At 33.9% G+C, this 21,959-nt stretch overlaps 4 protein-coding genes and 1 long non-coding RNA gene across 5 annotated transcripts; 2 read left to right on the top strand and 3 right to left on the bottom strand.

Annotated features, from left to right (window-relative positions):
* Positions 1-335: 335 nt before the first annotated feature.
* LOC101216884 (UPF0481 protein At3g47200) lies at positions 336-2,650 on the bottom strand. The gene has a single exon (XM_011659575.2). It carries the CDS (start codon positions 2,346-2,348, stop codon positions 744-746), a length of 1,605 nt encoding a protein of 534 aa, XP_011657877.1. The 5' UTR covers positions 2,349-2,650; the 3' UTR covers positions 336-743.
* A 938-nt stretch (positions 2,651-3,588) lies between these two features.
* LOC101213519 (cysteine proteinase COT44) lies at positions 3,589-6,882 on the bottom strand. Its single transcript, XM_004141855.3, has 4 exons — positions 6,379-6,882; positions 4,433-4,668; positions 4,212-4,352; positions 3,589-4,113 (listed from the first exon to the last, which is right to left on the bottom strand). Exons 1-4 carry the CDS (start codon positions 6,812-6,814, stop codon positions 3,829-3,831), a joined length of 1,098 nt encoding a protein of 365 aa, XP_004141903.1. The 5' UTR covers positions 6,815-6,882; the 3' UTR covers positions 3,589-3,828.
* Positions 6,883-7,033: 151 nt separating this feature from the next.
* Positions 7,034-7,921, top strand: LOC116404341. The gene is made up of 2 exons (XR_004217179.1): positions 7,034-7,377; positions 7,574-7,921. It is a non-coding gene; the product is annotated as an uncharacterized LOC116404341 (long non-coding RNA).
* A 1,512-nt stretch (positions 7,922-9,433) lies between these two features.
* LOC101213755 (probable beta-1,4-xylosyltransferase IRX14) lies at positions 9,434-14,623 on the bottom strand. The gene is made up of 4 exons (XM_004141856.3): positions 14,509-14,623; positions 13,310-14,399; positions 12,482-13,021; positions 9,434-10,094 (listed from the first exon to the last, which is right to left on the bottom strand). The coding sequence occupies exons 2-4, from the start codon at positions 14,050-14,052 to the stop codon at positions 9,857-9,859; spliced, it is 1,521 nt and encodes a 506-aa protein (XP_004141904.1). The 5' UTR covers positions 14,053-14,399; positions 14,509-14,623; the 3' UTR covers positions 9,434-9,856.
* A 5,342-nt stretch (positions 14,624-19,965) lies between these two features.
* Positions 19,966-21,604, top strand: LOC101214001 (probable WRKY transcription factor 15). Its single transcript, XM_004141857.3, has 3 exons — positions 19,966-20,793; positions 20,892-21,017; positions 21,098-21,604. Exons 1-3 carry the CDS (start codon positions 20,195-20,197, stop codon positions 21,255-21,257), a joined length of 885 nt encoding a protein of 294 aa, XP_004141905.1. The 5' UTR covers positions 19,966-20,194; the 3' UTR covers positions 21,258-21,604.
* Positions 21,605-21,959: the final 355 nt, after the last annotated feature.

Genomic DNA, 21,959 nt, shown 5'->3' with positions numbered 1-21,959 from the left:
ACGTCATCCTCCACACCAACACCTTGACCACTGGTCACTATGCATTCTGTGCAACTTTATTAGTTTCACAATTGAAATTGCAAAGTCTGCACCACATCATCACTGCATACTAATTATTCTTTCGTTTTTGTTTTGGCATAACTTCTTTGAGAGGTCGAATTTATGGGATTCAATCTGTGTAGTTTCAAGCTCTGCTTTGTATTCTTAAAAATATAAGAAATTTTAGTAATTAAAAAGATGTGTGTACTATCAAATAAATAAATAAATAAATTAAAATTAAGGGGAAAAAAGAAAAAAGAAAAAGGAAAAAGGAAAACAACAGTCGGTAGGAGTTCTCATGTAAAGAAGCAAGAAGTGAAATTATTGTGGATAATATCCCAAGAACAGTACAAAAATCTATGTACAAACCAGACAAATAATTGAAAATGTTATGGGAAATGTAGAAAAGCCGCCTACAAAACAGTGAATCTAAAAAGTAAGAATTATGCCATTAGTTTACTTGAGTTTGACCATGAAAAGACACCAAAAAACTCATCTCATCAAGGGTTATTTGTGCCACTCTGAAAAATTGAAGATATCTCCATCATCAGCATAATCAAAATGAAAATTTTGGTATTACAAAACCAATAACACAGTTCCATCAACAATTTGAACATTTCAATAATCTGGATAACCGATCCAAAAAAATAGAAAGAAGAAGAAGTAATTGCAAAACAGAGACTTGTAGGTTCTGAGTTTGTGGGTCAATTTGGGGGCTTGTAATAAGCAAAAACTCCATAAAAGGCTTGTGCAAAAGTAAGCAATAGAAGAACTACTGCTGCGATCAAAGAGATAATGGCCCATGGATTACTGAAGTAATTGTGTTTCAAAGTTGCTCTCCAAGCATTCCATCTATGGTTGTAATATCTATTCACATCCTCAGACAATTGGGAAAGATAACTATCATTAATGTCATAAACTACCTCTTGACACAAACGATTGAAAAGCTCAGCAACTTCCTCATCACTACCAAGCCAATGCTCTATTATTCCACAATAATGGAGATAAGAAACATCTTCATGTGAGTCAATTAGATTATCCATGAAAACCACGTAGGATGTTATATCGTTGCTGCAATCAAGATGACATTGTTCAAACGCTATTAGATTCAAAAACAATGATCTAGTTCCATCGTGAATCAATAGCCGTGGAATTTCCATAACCCCATTGTTGAAATTTATATCCCAAAATCGATCTGTTTTCTTCTTCTTGAATCTAATCCCTGCATCTTTCAACTCTTTCACACAATGAATCAATTGCTGCCTCCGTTTATCCGCCACCCGATTCGCATGAGACCGTCGTTTCATCCACACTTTCGGAGCTAATTTAGGGCCTGACCGGAGGAGACTTCGCCGGAAAACATCAAGGCAATGAAGTCCGTCTTGATAACCAAGTGGGTCAAAGGCAGTTGTGTTTCCAAGAGATGATTCTAATTTGTTTAGGCTACTTTTGGTTAAGGGTTCATCGTTTGGGGTTAATGGATCGAAGAATCTCAGTGCTAATTCGGCTACGAGTCCTTTCTGGTAATTGTCACCAAGTTGAAGCTCTAGTAGCCGATCTAAAACAAACAGGGGAAGCTGATTTTCCAGCATTATCATATCCCTTTGGATCGAATGCATTGAACCGCGCATTGCGAAGATTGGATCATTTCGAGGATACCCAAGTTGTTTGAATCCTTCAGCAGCTCCTCTGAAGAGTTCAAGCACAAAGCAACCATCTAGCACCATCATTTCCACAAATTCATTGCTGCTAAAACTGAATGGTCCTTCATAACAATTACGGGCTCTTTCTTCAAGTTCTTTCATAGCGTCTAAATAAAGCTTTATGTCTTGTTTGGATCTGTCAAGGATGTGGTAAAGTGACCTCCATTTATGGCGTTCCATTTGCCGGAGCCGGCGTTTTCCATGGTGGTACGGTCCTAAAGAGACAATCTGAGGAACAACAGCTTTGTCTTCTCCATCTTTTAGGTAGTGGGGGACCTTGTAAATGCAGAGCTTTGCCCATGAACTTTCTACTTCATCTTGATGAGCTTGGTTAAGTTTTTCCTTGATGGTGATAACCCATTCTGAAACAGGTGATTCGAGTTCGGGGTCTTCTTCTTCAAGCTTCTGATCTTCATTTTCTACTATAACATGATGGGATTCTGATTGAATCTGTTTTGATTCCTGGAGCTGGAGTTCTGATTTTCCATGAGAATCAACGGAGTTGGCTGAAATTGAGTTTCTGGGAAGTCCAGATTCTACTGTTTCTCTGAGCTTGAGGGTGATTAGATACCAGCTCAATAACTCTTTATTGAACACAGCCACCATTTTGAGTAGGCGATCATTGATCGGACGGAATCGATATTGGACAAAAAGTGCAGCCCATTGTGGAGACGTTATGCCGATCGGCCGAACACACGGGCGGGGTGGGCGGTTTTGTCAGTTCCGTTGTTTCGGGCGAAATGAGTGTAAAAAAATGAAAAGAAGAACAGAGAAGGAAATGGAAATTAATGAAGATAGAGAGAGGTTGACGAACCCAAAAAAGAAGAAAAAATATGAAAATAAAATAAGATAGAAGGAAGAAACCAAACCAAAACAATTGGAGATTTTGATTAATAAGAAAAATTGAAGCTAAAAGGGAGAAGAAAAGAAATGATGTAATGAAAAAGAAAAAAACACACAAAATGGAAAAGTTGAGTGGAAAAGAGAGGAGAGAAAATAATTAATTAATTGTGTTTGTAAATTCAAAGTTTTTTTTCTTTCTTTTATTTATTTAAGAAAACCAAGGCACATGCAATGAGATGTATCTACATTGCTAATTTCTCATCATATCATATCATCATCTCTCCACATTTTTTTCCTTAAATTAATGGGCAGATATATTATAACATATATTTTTAATAATATTCTTAGTGTTACTATCCAGATTTGTGTTATTACTTGGACGCCTGCCCGGCCGCCTTCCATACGACCAATTCTGATCGTTGGCTCTATTTCTTAGACTATTTTGTTTGCCCCCACTTTTCCTTCACGAAACTCTAAAAGAGAGAGCTTCATATTGACCCAAAACATGTTATCAAAATATAGATTTTGAATTGCATTGCATCACACATCTCTAAATATATACTTACCAAGTTTGATTGTTAAGCTTTCATTAATTTTTTGAAAACATGTAGTTCAAACAAAGATAAGTAACACGTCGTAATCATTCATTGATGCTTTTTAAGTTTTGAATAGATGTAGGTCATCAAAAACCTGGACCCATTTACTTGGAAAATTTATCTAAATTTATCTTATATGATTGGTGTGAATGTGATGTTCAATCAAAAATCAAATTGCCATTATTTAATTCCAATTATGTTTTCTCTTTCTTGTGTGGTTTTAATAAAAGTGCACGGTTCTCCTTCCTTTTCTCTCTCCTTTTACCTTTGTATTATTTATTATATCATTCATCATGTGGAGAAGGTGAAACTTCCCCAAAATTTTCAAGTATTAAATATTGCCACCATCTTGCCACTCCACAGTTGACCCCAATGATAGCATTAGGTAGAAGCAATGTGCAAAATCATGACAGGAAACTTGCTTTCATTATCATAACTATTTGTGTGAGATAGCTCCCCTATCTTAAATGCAACAAATGTCATTAAAACTGTTGAGGAACATTGATGTTGAACCAAATCATTTACAAGAAGCACAATTTTTAAGTATAGCAATAGATCAAACTTAAGACCAACAGGAATTGAAACATCGAGACATGATCGACCTCCATCAAAACTAGAGAGTAACTCGTGTCTCACAATCTCTACATTCAAGCAGTGTTGATCTTGTTCTTGTCCTCAGCAATTTTCAAACTCAAGTATGACTTTGTTGGGTTGTTGTCATTCTTAACAGGGTAAGAAGCTTGCATTGCAATCCCACACTTGCCTTCTGTGATGTGCTTTACATTGCGCTCTAGCTTGAAGTAGCCATCCTCACCCCAACTGGTGCCCCATGAGTTCCTTACAAGCCAATAATCAACTCCATTCTCTTTACCATATCCTACGGCGACGACGCCATGGTCGAGAGCAGAGCCACATTTGCCAGTGAATACACCCTAAAATGTTCAATAAAAAGTGTCCAATTATCACAATTTATGAATGGAAGACGACAGTTTGAAACATGTGTGTGTGTGCGCGCGCGAAGTTTGCTCACCGATTGGTAGAGTTGCAAAGCCAAGCCACTAGCTTCAATGGCAACACTGACTGGCTGATGAGCAACAGCCTTCTTCAATGATTCCTCGTCGTTGGCAGGGACATCCTCGTAAGCGTCGATGCTAACAACCTTGGCATTTTTCTGAGAGCGATGTTGGGAATCAGAATCCAACCAAGTAAAAAGGGTCAAAGAGATGAGGGAGAAATAAAAGAAAATCTCACCCTGGTGGGATCGCACTGACCATCGAAGGCTTCGTAAGGGTAATCTTCCTCAGTATCCAAGCCGCCATTGTCAATGATGAACTGAAAGGCATAGTCCATAAGGCCTCCATTGCAGCCTGAGTTGTACTTTTTGTCACAACTAACAAGCTCTTGTTCAGAGAGAGAAATTAGTTCTCCGGTAACAATTTGATTTATGCCTTCCACAGCTGCTATGGTCGAGAATGCCCAGCAACTCCCTGTTTCCCCCAACAACATAAACTTATCACATAAGTGGGCTCACTTGTTAACAACGGCAATGGGCTGTCGCACACATTAATTAAAACATGCTAAGATCTACACACCAAATGGATTGATTTTTAAAATGCATGAACATTTGTTTTGTTAAAAGGTGTCTATTTGAAGAACTTTAACCATTTAAAATTACACAAAAAAAATTAAAAGATTTAAAATTATATATGTGATGTGAACATTAACTGGAGATGGATAGTTCGAAATTCATATGAATTTTGGTATGTTCATTCGATGAAAAAGATAGTTTCTGTAGTGTGGGTTCTCAAAAGTTAAAAATTTGTAGTGTGGGTTCTCAAAAGGAGCATATGCATGCCCCCTCAACGTGTAAGATATCCTCGGGTGAGTGGTTAGTGAGGCTGGCGCATGGGAGTGTCTTGCGTTGCCCAGTTACCCCCTTTACTTCGGAGTTTGAATCCACCCCAACTTAACTCTTGGATTGTTTTAAAATTCTACTTTCTGTGTTAATTCCTTCAGTTTCATTTTAAGGGCTTTTTAAAAGAATTAATATATAAATTATTCTTAAGAAGTGGGATAAAAATGGTAACAAATTATACTACCACATGTTTGTAAATGAACTAAAATATTGATTTTGATATTTTGATACACGATTCCAAAAATTGTTTTTTCGAATAATTTGATAAAATATGTACCTAATAAATTTTTAAAATGAAAAAGGAGCTAAATTATTGAAAATATACTAAAATAAAATGAAAAAGGTTTAAAATGTTCGTCTATATACCAAAATGCATTGGTCTATTGTAGTTTATATATTAAAATTTTGTCCGCACATAATTTTTAAAAAGTTATTGGAACGAAATATTTATAAAATTTTATAGGTTGATGTGTTTGGTAAATAATTTTATTAAAATTATATTTATGCATATTTATATATTTATAATTTATTTTTTCATATATTTTTTTATTTATATTTTCGTTTGATTCTATTTTAAAATTTTCTCACAGGTACATGTATATACAATAATATAAATACAATAAAATTTGTGTCTAGTTTTTCTAAAGGAAGAGTTAAAAAATAGTTAATTTAAATAAATTTTTAGATTTTATCAATTTTATTGACAACCACAAAATTCATTAAATCCAAAATTTGGCTAAAAATGTTCCTTTTGTAAATTGTAAAAAAATTCTAATAACAAATATCTAACATATGCATGAATTTTATTTAACCCTTGATTTAAAATATATTAAAAAAAATTACAACATAGTGTCTACAGAGCTAAATATTGTATGTTATACAATGATATAAACAAAAATCCATTAAACAGAAAATAAAAAACTTAGGATTATATTTTCTAATTTTATATTAAGTTGTGCCATTCCAAGGCTAAAGTAACCCACACTGATTTCAAAAATTGAAAGTGATATAGATATTCTTTCAAATAAAAAGTAATATAGAGACATATAAATTTTTTAAAAATGATCTACAATAAAAAAAATTTAAAATTTAAAATTATTTACAAAATACGGAGAGAAAAAATGAAATGAAAGATAGATTTTGTTGGTAAACAGTTCCAATTTTTTAGTATATACTAAAATCCGGCCCCTTAAATAAGTCTTGTGTATTTATGTAGCAAAGAAAATTATTTAGAATAACTCTAAATATTCTCAGCCGCGCAGTTGATATTTAAAAAACTCACCGCAACTTCCTTGATTTTTGACTGGAGCAACGGCACCTCTTGTCCTCCAATCCATAGATTCCGGCAACCGATCGAGGTTATTGACGGCGTATCTGCGGCTGGCGGTCTTGGCTTTCATAACTCGTCGAGCAGGGGGAGACCTAGTCCCCAAATACAGTGCCCGATACTCTTCGTTGGTCAAATCGGCGAACATATTCAATCCAACCTTATACGTCCGATTCTCGGAATTATGATCATCGATAAATTTGAGATTCTCCTTGAAGATCTGAAATCTCTTCTCCCGTTCATCGATTCCGTTGTAGGCCTTGCCGTGCTTCGCCAGCCATAGGTCGTAGATTTCTCTTACCTCGCCGTCGCTTCGGCGGCTAAGGGCGGAGGCGGAAATGGAAAGGAAAAAGAAGGAGAGGAGGGCAAGCGAAGTGGTGGCTGTGGCCATGGCGAAGGTTGCTTCAAGAACAGGGAAGATATTGTTGATTCCGAGATATGGAGAAAGTGGGGAAGTATGTGTGGGTATTTATAGGATAAAGGAGCTCAAAAAGTGAGGGAAAACTTTTCTTACTAATATGGGTTTAGTTTTAATTAATAATATAATAGTAAGGGTAATTGTGCTTCGTCATGTGTCAGAGAAAAAGGTTAGTTAATTCTTCACCGAAAGTTACTTCTTTTTTTATTTGCTGTGAAAATGATGTTTCGATTTTACAGAAATCTGTAATAAATAACCATAAATTTTCTAAAATTATATTGTAAAAAGGAAATGGTAAAATTGGTGAGGTAGGAAAGTGGAAGGTGAAAGAGGGGGGGTTACGTTGGATATTATATATTGGTGAGTAAATAGGGAGTATATGATGAGAGGAAGGAGGGTAGGCAAGTGGGAGTTATGGGGCTGAGTGAGTGAGTCAGTCGGGGGCTCTCAAAGGTTTTGTGTTTTTTAGTCCATCCCTAACAAAATGACAACTTCCATTTATTACGGAACTTCAACTTGAAGTTTAACTTTGTAAGGTATTTTTCAATCTCTCCAGTCTTTTTGAAGTCTTTGTTTGAGACACAATTTTCAACTTTTGAAACTAAAACATCATCAATTTCTACACGAGCTAAGTTGCTTATAAGCAGTTTATAAACGTATTATTAATTACTATTAATTTTTGTAAGAAAAGGCTCAATTCTTATTCATTGATTTATATTTTGGAAATGGCAGATTTATTTTGATAGTGGAGCAGCTGGGAAAGAGATTCCAAATTCCAAGTTGATGGTGGATATAGATTTTAGTTGTTTCTTTTTCTTTGAGTACAAATCTGGCATGGAGAAGAATGGAACTCTGATTTTCCTTTATCAAAGTTACACAAATGTCAAAACGATTTTGATAACTATAGGAAGACATATTTATAAAATAATGGAACCGAAGGATAGAAAGAGAAAGAGGGTTGGGGAAGAATGTGGAAATATCAGTTGACTGTCATTTCCCATACAGGAGGAGCTCACATCACGCTGCTCTCTTCTCCTCTTCTCTCTTCCTTTCCTTTCCTCTTTTTTTTTTTTTCCATTATCTACTTCTCTTCGTTCCACCCTTCTATTATTATTATTATCTTAATTCAACCATTAAAATATTTTCAATATAAAAATTTTATGCTCAAACAATCTTTGAAAAGCTAAACTTGATATTTTTAGCTGTGAAGTTCACAAATTGAATTCATATTTCCTATTTCAAACTTGTTTCATACCTTCATTTCTCTATAAATTAGTTACTCTTTTTATTATCATTTAATTTTAAAATATAATATCATAATTCATAAACTCAAACGATTATTTGATCTAAAATTGGTAAACTCAAAGCTTGAGATATGATTTTTAACAAAAAAAAAAAAAAAAAAAGATTTAATTCTAATAACATAGATTAAATATTTTTTTTAATTTTAAATAAAAAACCAATTTTAAAAGTTCATGGACCAAAATAAAATAAGATACAAAATTTAGATATCAAAATTTCGTGATGCTTAAATAAGAAGAATATTAGTATTTATAATAATTTAAACACAATTTATAATAAGAAAAAACTTTTCAATATATTCGGGAACAAAAAAAAATTAATTCAACACTCGCATATATCGGTTTGAAAAGACAACATATGCTAAGTTGCAAGGGAAAGGCAAGAAAAACAAAAAGAACCAATCCATGAAAACGTAGAACTTGAAGTATAAGTAAACATTATTTTTAAAAATTCAAACTTAAGGAGGAAAGCTAAGAGTTTGGAGTTTGATATTTTGAAGAAGAAAAAAGGAGGGAGGATTGGTGACTTCTATTCCCAAGAAGCTGAGAATTAAAAAGGAAAGGGGGCAAGGCATGCAGAAAAGAGACCATTCCTTGAATCAAAGCAAAAAAAGAAGACCCAATAAAATATTGTAATCGGTGTTTGTCTTGGGAACACAAATTTCTAACCTTCTTTTGGATCATCTTCTCTTCTCTCTGTCTTGAATATTTATTATTCATTCTCTCTCTAGATCTCTTTTTCTTTTTTAGTGTGATATTTCCAATAAGCATTTAATTTAATGTGCAGTACTATTCAATTATTACAAGATTTTTTGTTTTGTTTTATTTTATTTTATATTGTATTTCAAGTTGAAGTTGGATGAATATAGAAAGTTATCAGGTTACATTCGTTACTGATCTATGTCGTCTGTTGATTTATTCTACCAAAGTGTCCGTGGGTCTATAATGAGCTTATGGACCATAGTCATTTTCAAAGAATGTGCTGCCTTTTTTGCTTTCCCCAAATTTATTAAATAATCGACATTGATTTTTCTTATCTTTAATATGAGATTACAAGGAAGTGTGGTAAGGTATAAAGTTTGGCTCAAGAAAGTAAATATAGAATTGAATGGAACATATATACAAATTAATATCTTTGATTCACGGTGGTATAAAAATAAGAAAGAGAAACTATTTAGCTTTTATGGCAAGTAAGGAATTGAAGTAAAGATAGTATTCCATAACAAATACATGAAATTCATAAATGCTTCAATTAAGAAAGCGAGGGAGAGGTGTTTGGCATAATGTTGAATTAAGAAATCAAGAGTTTTCACCAACTTTTTGTTTTCTTTGTTTAAGAAGTAGACAAAAGAACTCACAACTCCTATTGAGAGCATCATCACGTATAAAATTTTGAAAGATGTTGAATACAAGCTTTCCTGCAGTAGCAGGTTGAAATTGCTTTCTCATGAAATAAGAACATCAATCACCCCACCATTAAGAAAGAAAAAAATAATAATAAAAATTTAAAAAAAGAAAAATGTAACCGAGTCTGAAATCAAAAATGAATTCTTTGTATACATGGGCCTGTTAGGAAACCTGCCTGTTCTGATTGATATTTCCATTGAAACCATGAGCTTTCTTTCTCCCAAAAAAAATCATTTCTTCTCTGAATTCTTATCATCTAATCTTTAAACACCAGAAAGATCATGGACGTGTTATGGGTCGATTTTTTTTAGTTCTCAGAATGTCTCACTGAAGTTTGAGTGTCGACCACTTTCGGTTCGTGACGCTTTCTCTTGCTTCGAGAACTTCTTCTGGATCTGGATGAATGAGACTTTGCAGGAAGCTTAGTCGTTTCCTCATGATTGTCTGTCTGAGCTTTTTCGTTAGTAGGGAGTTCGGGAGGAACATCCGGCCACGGTGTTCGTTTTGCAGGCACAGTAATCTCCAAAGGAGGGTCAATCAACCACCTGTATGAAATGAAAGTGGAAGCATTAAGTGAATGTAAAAGCTACATTCAAGATCGAGGGTAAACGAAGGTTGTCTAAGGAGGATCAAACATTCCTCGTGAAATGGCCAACAATACTATTAACTTAAAAATCCAAGGAATAAAAAACAACCCATGTGAAGAAGATATCATAGGCACACATGCAAATGCAAATGCAAACACAGAAACGAAGTGGGTGATGCCAGAATAAATAATATATAAATTACCCACGGATTACCCTGACCTTTCCTTAATACCATGGATGTTTTTTTGTACCAGCTCAATTATAGCGAAGATGGATTCAGAGTATAGTGAAAATGAACATGAAACAAGGTAGATCAATGCGGATTAGGATGCCGCCAGACAGTAAGGGATCAGCACATTTCACAGTCAAAGCGCATACAGACAGAACTATCACTTTAAGACTGACATTTTTGTGAGAACAGAACAAAGAAACTATCTACAGGTCATTTAAGTAGATGGGTAAGCATCCAAGTCGTTAAAACATTGGGGGAAGCTTGGAAGCAAGTCAAAATATCTCACAGGGGCGTAGTCGAAAAAGGGCAAACGGAAACTTTGCATTGGAAATTCCTACGACCCTAGCTTCCTAGAGACTAAAGACTGCTCCAAAAATTGTAAACTGGCATCCTTAATCCTTGACTGTTGAAAAATAGACTATGAGTCCTATGAGCTTCGGAGTCTCCTAGAAATAAGACGGTTCTTGTACTATTGTTTTACATTTTGTACATATAATTTGCCAGAAAGAAAAGCAGAAGTCTGAAGGGACTTCTTACTAAGTTACTAAAAGACAGCACAGACTGAAAACATCTTAAAGTGGCACCATAGCATGGCTAGGATAGAATGTTGAAAGAGGTGTTTATGGACCAAAATGTTCTTAGTTGGTAATTGGCATAAACTTCGTTTCTAGAGGTTGTACCTAAAAAGAATAGAAGTCTAAAATGCTAAATAGAAATAGACATATAAATGACGAAAGAGAAAATGAAAAAAAAGAAGGAAAATAGGCAAAATAAGAAAAATAAGAAAAATGGGAGAAAATGTAATTAGGTACCAGAATCTGGCCATTAAGTTGATCAATCCTTCTTGGAAAAGATAAAGGCAAGATTATAAAAGCGGTTATGGTTTTGGTTCTAAAATCTAATAGGCGTTCAGAACGGTCGTCAAAAGTCAAAATGGAAAGAGAGAGGGCAAAATAGGAAGAAAATATTTACTAAGCAAAAAGAATTTCTTGGTGGAAGACGGTGACCCTAATCTTACCACCGTTTTGAGAGTAGCATGTTAAGTGGCCCAAAATTTGAATGAATACGAACCCAATCTGTACGATTTACAAGAGGAGGAGCCAATAGTTCTTGTCTTCAATAGAACGACAAAAAATCTATGAGATTATCCATGGTTTCTTCCAACACTAGGGCCATCTCAGACCAGAGGTTATGGTAACTTAGAAACGAGAATAACCTACGCCTATGAGGAACAATGAAATAATAGTTTGAGAAAAAGAAATTTTGTCCGCAACAGAAATAATTTCAGTTGAAAAATGGTACGCTTACTAAATATAGTAACAAAATCATCTTATTTTCCCGTTACAGTATTACATAACCTTACTGACTAGTAAATTTGTACACTATTTTAAATCAAGAAAATCAATCTTACATTAGTGAGAAATTTATATAATATAATATGAACATCTAAAAAAAAGTTAATATCCTGTTAATAAATGGTATACAAAGTTTTGAAAATACTTCTGTAAATTTAATTTTGGAAATCAGTACAAGAAAATGAGAAGGCAAAAATGGCGGAACTGCATCATTGATATACAGAAGTAGTGGCATATACTTATAGTATCACTAACAATTGTATCAAACAGAAAGCACATATCAACCACCTATCACGAGAATCTATTGGCTCAATAAATATTAATGTAATTTAGCCATTTATTTATTTAAATACGCACGCAACAATTGCAATCTTCATAGTAAAAACATGCAGAAGCTAAAATTAGAGATACAGCATAGATAAAACATCAAATCTATATAGAAAAAAAAAAGGTATTTGAACCGCGTCTTCACCAGTATGCAAACAACTTTAGATTTTAAATCATGATCCAAGTATAGGTAAACAAGACATCTTTAGAGGCTAGAAAACACATTAAATTAAATGATCATCAGATCGGACTGCACAACCTCAACATTAAATTAGGTGTTGTCATGTGATTAAAATTTCAAAACACATTCGAAACAAATTGACCTAAAAGTTGCATATTGTTTCGTTTCATTTTTAGTGATATATCTATCGGATTGATGAATTTCATATATGTAATAGGGAGGAAGGCATCAAATTAAAGATGATACTAACCCATGAGGAAATTTGCTATCAAAACGAGCTTCAACTCTGAGCCACCAGAGTAAAACTTGGCGGCCACAACTTCCAAGCGGCTCAACCATGGATGCATCCTTCAAAAGAAATAGTGGACTCTCTAAAGCATCATCACCAACCTCCAATGTATCAAACTCATTGACCCATTCTGGCTTATCTTCTGCATCTTTCCATAGCAACTTGGAATTCAACACAAACCCACACCACTCAAGCTTCCTCGGAAGAACTGATGTCTTGTCACCAATGAATTTAGCACTTTTTCCAGCGTATGGAAGCGCATTGAAGGTGTGCCAACCAACCAATTTATTGGAAGAATTGCAAGCAGGACCCTGTGCAGGAATTGGTGGGTTCTCCATCTCGTCTGATGATTCATCTTGTTTATCAGACTGAACAATAATTCCGACAGACAGAGCTCCAAACCATTTCACGTTCTGGATCTCGTCAAAGAACTCCATACTGTGCATGTTACTGTCATCCACGAACGTCACGATTCCATCCAGCATCATTTTGCTCACAATTCTGCATCATTTCATACCTATATAATCAAATTCATGATCTAAAAGCAACCTAAATTATTCAGCCATATAAAGAGAAAATGGAGTATGAAATACAATATCTTCATCATGCACAATCTTGATCTTTTCACCTTTTTTGCCCCGCAATTAATAGCTTACTAACTAAATCATATACAGTCAAATCGTACTCGAGCACTCAGCTTTGTTTAGAAAGAAACAGGATCACCTAACTACCTTCTTAATTCATCAAACAAGAAGCAGGCAATAAAAAAGGCAGGTATGGAGAAATAACCTCAAGGCATGGAGCCTCATCTGAGCCTCCATTCGGTGCCTACCCTCCCAAGAAGTTGGCATCCGCTGATTGAACCCAACGTGGATAGTCTCCAGCCCAGACTTGGCAAGAACTGAAGCAGTCTCGTTGGTGATTCCACCGGCCTCCACCACGATCCAGACAAGTTCGTAAGGGACCAACATCAGCGAGTGCATAACACCAGTCATGTGAAGCGCCTGGAACGTCCGCACATAAGTTGGCGTTATAGCAATTATCTTTCGAGGATTCTTGACCCCAAATTGACGCCTCTGTTCCCTCTGCACCGTCTCAATAATCTGGTGAGCCTTCATAACTTCAGTAGGGTTTGGATGCGGCCACGGCCGGATTCGGATCCCATGCCTCCCAACCACCACACGGCTACTCGAAGCAGCAATGGTCGTATGCGTCGTCTTATTCACCGGAATTTCAAGATTTACAGTCGGATTTGACAGGGAAGTAGAGTGAACATTCAGGTCAGTGGCAGATCGAAAGGGAGTCAAGTAAAGGTTAGTAGTGGTTGAAGTAGAGAAGAAAAGAAAAAACACAAGACGGGAGAAGCGAAATCCCAGTACAAGACTGATGAGGCAACAAAGTCCATGAAGAATCAACCAGAAAATCCCGGCCGGCGACTTGATTGGACTATCAGCAGACGAATCCAACGGCGATCCTCTGAAGCTATTAGCCCGACGGGCAGCATAAGTCTGCTGCAATGCAGAAAGCTTCATGTTCTGGGTTTGCCTCCACAAACCCTTTTTCCACTAGAACCAAAAGGGAAGATGAGTTGAGTAGGAAGAATTAGAGAAATGGCCGAAAAGGGGATATTACAGAAGTTGCTTTAAAGGTGAGATTGGAATTGGGTTGAGAGAATGAGAATGGAAGAGAAGTAGCGAAAGGGGTTGATTAGAGAAGAATTGCTTTGAGTTTAAGAATGAAAAGCTTGGGGGTAATGTCTTTGTCTGAGTCTTTGGTTTGGCGCACAAACACACACAACACACAACACACACAAAGCGGTGAAGAAGGCGATATTATGCCAAAATGAAAGGGAAGGGGCCCCAGATGCTCGACGAAATGCCTGAAAGAGACAGTAACAATAGATGAATTTAGAAAAATGAGATGAAATTAAATAGAGAAAGAGTTTTGAATGAGATTGAAACGCATCATCTCATTTGTATTTGCCGCACTTGGGGGTTGTTTTGCTTTGTTTGACGCCGGATTGGAATTCAACGCATAGCTTCCAACCAGTGGTTGACAGATTCACACCTCTTTTCATCAGAAGAATATCATCATTCAATTTTGATACAAAAACAATTATCATTCTCTCCTTTTACCTTCTTCTAAGCAATCTAATTGGTGAGGTCTTGAGCTCTTCAACAAATTTCCACCTATCAAATCATTCCCTCTAACCATGCAAATCCTCTTACTAAATCATTCCTTTTTCTTCTTCTTAATTTATTTTACCAACCTTACAATTCTTCCCCTTTTATTCCTTTTTTTTTCAATCATCGATTTGGCCTTTTTATAATTTGGGGACAATTACAAGTTAGATTAGGATAACTTTATCAACTTATTAAGCTATAGGAATTAAATTTTAATTTTGTCAAAATTATTATTTTAATTTTACTATCAATGTATAACAGTGGCACAAAAGGAATGATCTACCAAAATAAAATTACTGGACACCTAATTATAATTGAAGTGATCATAAAAAAAACAAATGGTTTGAAAAAAATCAAATCAAATATATATATATTTGTGAGTTATTTATACGCAAGTATACGAGTGAAATCATAAAAAGGAGATATTTCAAATGTTAAATGAAAAGGATGGAAATAATTTGCTTTATTCTTCTAAAAGAAAATTATGTCGTTAACATAAACGTTTATACATTTGGTATAATGGGAAGCTCTACATGTTTCTTTCTTTTGTACATTGAAAAGGCAGTTTTATGAAAAATGTGTCATATTTCTACTACAAATTATTGTTTCTATGTTTTAAGAATATATATTTTGAAAACTAGTTTCCTTACCTATTTCGTTTTTTCTAAGAGCCTAAAAAAGTATTTTCCAAGATGGAGATTATGGAGTCAAACTAATTTATTTTTGCATTACAATTTATAATATCGAAAACTTATCTATCAAACTATATGTATAAGATTTTAGACTTATGAATGAAATACAAAATCAATGTACGCTGTTTCAACTTTAGGTTATAGAAATTCATCATCTTGAAAGTTGAAACCAATGGCAGTTTGTGCAGTTCATTGATGGTTGAATGAATACATAAAATATAGAATCTAAATGAGAGCTATAACAAGGTTGAATTAAAAAAATAGAGAAGAGATAGTAAAATACCAACCCAATAAAGAAAATGTTAAAGTCAAATTGAGAAATGGTGTTATAGGCCCCACAATGATTATAATGTTTTTTTTTATTTAAAAAAAAAAAAAGAACCAAAAAGGGAAATTTGCAAAAATTACAAGCAAACAACCATATATTGTGTTGCTGATCATTGAAGCAAGTTCTTAAAAATTAGGAGACTTGAAGAAATTTCATGAATATGAAAGTTCCAAGATCACAAAGGCATTTTGGTGAAACCATTACATCAGTTTTCTCAAATTTGCCTTTTGTTTCCTTTGAAGTGAGGCAACCAATATCCTTGCTATTTATTATCCTCATTTATAACATTTTTATTGCTTCTCTTTCTCATGTTTTTTAGAGTTAAAAAATAACAAAAGTTCATGTTGATTACTGCTTTTTATGTGATATTCTAATGTTTATAATTCTTTCACCAATATGTTATCTTTCCCGTTCGCATAAATCTCTAAATCACCAAACATTATAATAACTATTAACTTATACAATATTTGTTTTCACCTTCTCGTATACGTCTTAAAAATAATAATGTTGGTATCTAGTATACTGTAAGAGGTTATATCTAAAAAAAAAAAAAAAACAATTGATGATACATCTATAAATTGTGAGATTGATTAATTCAAATAATACTAAACTAAATTTGAAAGTGGCATATAGTTTTGAATCATTTCGGAACGTGGGCCAAGCCCTGTATTCAGAATTTTGGATTGTCAACAGATTTGGGCCTATCGGGTCGACCCAACTCATGATTGAAGGGCTGTCCAAGTGAACATAGTTTTAAGCCCATTATAACGCAAACCTTCGAAGACAACTTCTTCAATGTCTTGCTTTATTATTTACTTTTTTTACCAATGTTTTGAAAAACAAAGTCAAGATTTGAAAATTTGAGATTTTGAAAAATAACGAAAAATAGTTTTTCTCGGGAGTTGAAAATTTGGTCAAAAGAAAGAAGAGGCAGTGTTTTTGAAGAAGAAAAGTTGAGTAAGTTGAAGTTGCACGTTTGTGTATTTGGTAAAGAGGTACAAAGTAGATAGTTAGCCATATGAAACTATTGTGTTTTGTAATTTCTTACAAAATAATATAAAATTCCAATTCATTTAATGTAACGCTGTCAAACTGATAATATGGACGAAAATATAATATAAGGTTAGAATATAATTGAGTCGGCCATTTTTTGCTAATTATTTGTACAGAGAGAACAAAAATTATAGGAAGTGAATTGAATAATTTGTGAACTTTTTACCGCATTGTTTGTTGCGACACCCAGTAGGATATGGTCCACATAATTAGTGTAGTTTGTTGTTCCAAATTTGACTCATTCTACTTTCATACCATAAATTTAATAATGTATTTGATATATTTTAACATGTGTTATACAATTACTTTTGTTTCTCTTTCCGTAATGTGGCCAACAGCTTTTGTCAGTAAACTTTCGAGAAAGACGTTACTCTATTTTGTTACAATCAAATCCAACTCAACTATGCATTTACTTTTTAATCTATCAACAAAAAAAAAAAAAAAAAACTTAAATTCTTATCATTTATATACAATGTATCTCCATCTCTTATCTATTTAAAGTAAACATTAATTTTGATTGCATTTTCCTAACAATTTAATTACCTTTCAATTTCCTTTATATTTTTTAATAACTAAGTTTAGAAGCCACTAATTAATTATACCCAACAAAATCTGTATTTGTTTTTAGATATAAGTTAAAAGAAAATTAAAGTACTTAGAATATTAAACTAGTATTTTTGTTTGAAGCACGTGTTATATAATATTATTTTGTATCAAATAAGATAATTGTGAATAAATGGCTTTAACATGAAAAATAGAATTGAATTAGTCAAACTTACAAATCACGTATGTGTAGAGGTGATATATAAGAGGTGAGAAATTCAAACTTTTAATTTGATTTTGGTGAAAGACACTATAGTAATAAGGGTATGGTCAACCCCACAATTATATTTGTTTGGACTATATTATTGGTTGGGAGTATTTTCAAAACTAGCCCTTTTTTTTGTTTGGGTGTTCCAATAATGGAGCATCAACTAATAGTAACGTGGAAGAAACAAAAAAGAAATGTTGAAATGAAAAAAGAAGAGAGGAAAAGTGGATTTATGATGGATTAGGGGGAAGACGAAAGTCAACGGAAGGATGGTGTGTATTTGAGAGGGAGGTGCGTTGGCATGGATCCATGACACGTGGCTAAATAAAGAGCAAATGGTAAAAGATCAAAGGGCTAACATCACATATTTGGCCTAATCACCATCTTTGTCCTTTTCTAATTTCCCATCTAGATTCTAGACAAGATTAACATCCATGGCCCCCCCTTTAAACTGCAGGTCAAGGTTCTCGACATTAGGCATCGGATTCCCAATTTCTCTTTTCCTTCCCCCTTCTATTTTATTTCTCATTTTTCTCCGCATTCATCTATAATTATTTTCCCCCTTTCTTTTTTTATTTATTTCCTCTTTTTTTTTAATCTACAAACTTGATTCATTATTTATTTTTCAAAGACTAAAAATAAAAAGAAAACGACAAATTTCCCATGAAGTTTGAGAATTTTAAACCAAGGGGTGGGCCGTGGGGTGTGTGTTATCAAAGTATATTTCAAAATGCTACAGCTCGTAGATTCACACGAAAATGGATAAAAATATTATAGATTGAACAAAACAAACACACTGACTGTGGATTCTCTAGAAAAGAAGAAAAAGGATTGACTATTGAGTGTAAAGACGACACAAACAAGTAAGAAATTAAAGATAGAGATTAAAAAATGTAATCATTGTTGTATTTTATATTATTGGATTTATTTATTTGTATTTTTGTTTGTATCTATGGAGTTGAAATTTGGGATGACTACGAAGTACTCGAATTTTAATGTTCAACATTGGGATTATTTTCTTTGGAAAACAATTTTGAGTTCATCTGATCATGATTTCCTTTTTTACTTTTACCATCTGGCTTCCAATTTGTATTTTTTTTTTTTTTTATCGTATGGTTCTCTTTGGAATAAAATAATGAATTTCTAAGTTAATTTATAAATAAAAGACAATTTCCCCCCACTTTTAAAAGTGTCGAAATAAATACAATAACAATACAAAATAAAATATAGAAAAAGAAAGGGTGCTTATACACAATTTTTAAAAGCTTAAAGTTCAATATGTTTTTTCTTTCTTTTTTTTTTAATAGAAAAAACATAGCAATAATAAATTAAAAAAATGTTTTTCTTCCCAATGAATGAAACTGAGTATACGAATTAAGAACCACTCAGTTTCAAATTTCAAATTTTGAATTATAGACCCTATTTATGGCTATTGTTATTTTACTAGTTTAAAGTAAACCTTTCGTTTTGTTTTTTGGGAGTTTAAAGTTGAGTTTTTGTTGTTAATTTTTTTTTCTTTACTACAGATACAGTTGCTCCCTACAAAAACTAAAATTTTTAGAGAATTAATTGGATTGTTTTGATGTGTAATAAAATAAATTAAAATATTTATAAATATAATTTTTCAATATTTTTATAAATTTTATAATTTAAAACAATTTTTTTTCCAAAATAGTTATTAAGTTTACAAATATGATAGATTAGTTATTTTCAAAACATCAATGGACATGGATAAACTAAAATTATTATCATTTATATTTATAAATATTTCTATCACTTTTATTTAAAATAATATTTTCTAAAATTATTGTTGCAAATAAATAAATAAAACATAATTGTTAAAGAACCTAAATAAATCAAAAGCTTTATACTAAGAAGTTTGAGGTAAATAGGAGTGGTTTGTACTGAAAGTGTAAATTATTTTAGTTTGAGTTATAATAGTTTGTGTTTAAAGTATAAAAGAGTGATTGTATAATAAAAACTTACAAAAATAATAAATATAATATAAAATGTTGGGTTGTGAGATATATTTATTATTGGGTGCAAAATGGCGTTAAAGTTGATCTTATTTATTTATTTAGGAAGACGGAGGGAGGTGAAAGTAAGGAGGGTTAGAATGAGAAGAATTGATGAAATATTGAAATGGGGTGCATTGCTATTAGTCAACAACACACACACAGCCGACGATGGGCATGTCAAATGGGAAAATTGGGGTAAGTAATTGAGCAAATTGACAAACTTGTACCCTTCTAGTTTAGATCCACATCCACTCTTACTTGGCTTAGCTGGCTACTGAAGAATAATAAACCAAATAAAAGGGGAAAAAATAGAAGCAAAAGTGTAATAGAACTAGAACAACAAAAAAATAAAAGAGAGAGTGGAGACAGCGGGTGTATTTAGAGACTTTAATGGCCGAAATTCAGAACCCATTTTGACCACACTCTACAAATCTCTCTTTTTCTCTCTACCTGTCCCACTCTCCTCCTCTTTATCAATCCCCAAATCCAACGTTCGTTCCTCTCTCCTATTTTTCTTTTACTTTTTCCTTTTCTTGTTCTTACACCCAAAGTTGTTTTTGTGTGTTTTGATATTGATGAGTATGTAGATATGGCCGTGGACCTCATCTCCCACCTTTCCCCACTCCCCACTATGGAACCCAACGCCGTCCAAGAAGCCACTTCCGGCCTCGAAAGCGTCCACAAACTCATCCGATTACTCTCCATTCCCAATCCCCATTCCTTACCTTCCTCCACTCAATCCCCAATCGATTTCCCTACCGACTGCCGTGCCGCCGCCGACGCTGCCGTCTCCAAGTTTAAAAAGGTCATTTCCCTCCTCGGCCGTAGTCGTCTCGGCCACGCTCGCTTCCGCAGAGCTCCTCTGCCTCAACAACCTCATTACGTTACTCCCATCCAGCAGATCCCACCCCATCCCCATCTTAATAACAACAACAACATCAACGACGAATCTCTTAATTTCTCCGCTCATAATTCCTTCATTTCTTCGTTGACTGGCGACGCCGATACCAAACATCCTTCTTCCTCTTCCTCGCCTTTTCTCATTTCCAACCTGTCCCAGGTCTCCTCTGCTGGGAAGCCCCCTCTTTCTAGTTCTTCCCTTAAGAGGAAGTGCAGCTCCGAAAACTTGAGATCCGGCAAGTGCGCGGCTGCTTCTTCCTCTTCTCGATGTCACTGTTCCAAGAAGAGGTCTCTGTTTAATTAATTTTTACGATCTTCAATTTAAGGAAGGTAAAAGAATAAGGTGAATTATAATTAACAATTGGGAATTTTGTTTATGGTGGCAGAAAATTGAGGGTGAAGAGAGTGGTGAGAGTTCCGGCAATAAGCTTGAAAATGGCGGACATCCCACCGGACGATTATTCATGGAGGAAATATGGTCAAAAGCCCATTAAAGGCTCTCCACATCCCAGGTAACTTTTTTTTTTCCTTTTCTAATTACCGTTCTGTTGACTTTATGCAAACTTGGGATTTTAATGGTGGAATAAAACAGGGGTTATTACAAGTGTAGCAGTGTAAGAGGTTGTCCAGCCCGGAAACACGTAGAACGGGCCGTAGACGATCCGGCGATGCTAGTGGTGACTTACGAAGGAGAACACAATCACACCCTCTCTCTCCCCGAAACCTCTACTCTCATCCTCGAGTCCTCATAGAACATCTCCATCGTTAATTTCATCTTAATCTTCAATCAGATCCCAGGGTCAGTTTTTTTCCACGTTATTTATCATATGATATTTATATTAATGGTCCTCTTCCTTTTCTCACTATAACTCTTTCTTTTCTTGAACAATGTGAATTTGTCTATTATTATTATATTTTAAAAATGGGGAAGAAAACAGAAAAAGGAAAAAGGAAGGTAAAGATTGTGGATTTGGTATTAGTTGGAGTAGGATGCTTTTTTAGAAAGGAAAAAAAAAAAAACAATTTTTTTTCCATTTCATTTCATTTCTTAAGCACTTCTAATTACTTAATTTTCATGCCAACTTCTTGCTTTGCTTTACCCGTTTATCTTTATCCATCTGTCTCTTAAGAAAAAGGGTTTCAGGAATTGCATATTATTATTGTTTTGTGGAATTAGGTGATTAGTTTTAGTGTACTATGTTATTAATGTAGCGTGATATGTAGTTCACTAACTTGTATGGATATCTAATAAATTGTTTTGTTGACTATCTAAACAAAATTTGATATGAATTAAATTTTGATAACATATGAGAAATGTAAGCATAGGAGATGTAACTAAACTAGGATCTATAGATTAATTAATTAAGAAGAGAGAGAGGAAAGAAAAAGAAAAAAAAAGAAAGTAAAAGGGAATGGGTCAAAGAATTTGAAACAAGTGGACCATAATGTCGTTC

The sequence above is a fragment of the Cucumis sativus genome, chromosome 6 (genome assembly GCF_000004075.3).
Source record: "Cucumis sativus cultivar 9930 chromosome 6, Cucumber_9930_V3, whole genome shotgun sequence".
Taxonomy (NCBI): Eukaryota; Viridiplantae; Streptophyta; class Magnoliopsida; order Cucurbitales; family Cucurbitaceae; genus Cucumis; species Cucumis sativus.
The sequence above is the reverse complement of the archived record's forward strand: the minus strand, read 5'-3'. Positions and strand labels throughout refer to the sequence as shown.

Excerpts from the sequence above, each read along its gene's own strand:
- LOC101213755 (XM_004141856.3), bottom strand. The coding sequence starts at position 14,052 with ATGAAGCTTTCTGCATTGCAGCAGACTTATGCTGCCCGTCGGGCTAAT. Across the intron at positions 13,022-13,309 it reads ATGAGGCTCCATGCCTTGAG|AATTGTGAGCAAAATGATGC; the intron begins GTTATTTCTCCA and ends GAAATGATGCAG. Across the intron at positions 10,095-12,481 it reads GATAGCAAATTTCCTCATGG|GTGGTTGATTGACCCTCCTT; the intron begins GTTAGTATCATC and ends CATTTCATACAG.
- LOC101214001 (XM_004141857.3), top strand. The coding sequence starts at position 20,195 with ATGGCCGTGGACCTCATCTCCCACCTTTCCCCACTCCCCACTATGGAA. Across the intron at positions 20,794-20,891 it reads TGTCACTGTTCCAAGAAGAG|AAAATTGAGGGTGAAGAGAG; the intron begins GTCTCTGTTTAA and ends TTATGGTGGCAG. Across the intron at positions 21,018-21,097 it reads AAAGGCTCTCCACATCCCAG|GGGTTATTACAAGTGTAGCA; the intron begins GTAACTTTTTTT and ends GGAATAAAACAG.
- LOC101216884 (XM_011659575.2), bottom strand. The coding sequence starts at position 2,348 with ATGGTGGCTGTGTTCAATAAAGAGTTATTGAGCTGGTATCTAATCACC.
- LOC101213519 (XM_004141855.3), bottom strand. The coding sequence starts at position 6,814 with ATGGCCACAGCCACCACTTCGCTTGCCCTCCTCTCCTTCTTTTTCCTT. Across the intron at positions 4,669-6,378 it reads CAAAAATCAAGGAAGTTGCG|GGAGTTGCTGGGCATTCTCG; the intron begins GTGAGTTTTTTA and ends TGGGGGAAACAG. Across the intron at positions 4,114-4,211 it reads CTTTGCAACTCTACCAATCG|GGTGTATTCACTGGCAAATG; the intron begins GTGAGCAAACTT and ends TGAACATTTTAG.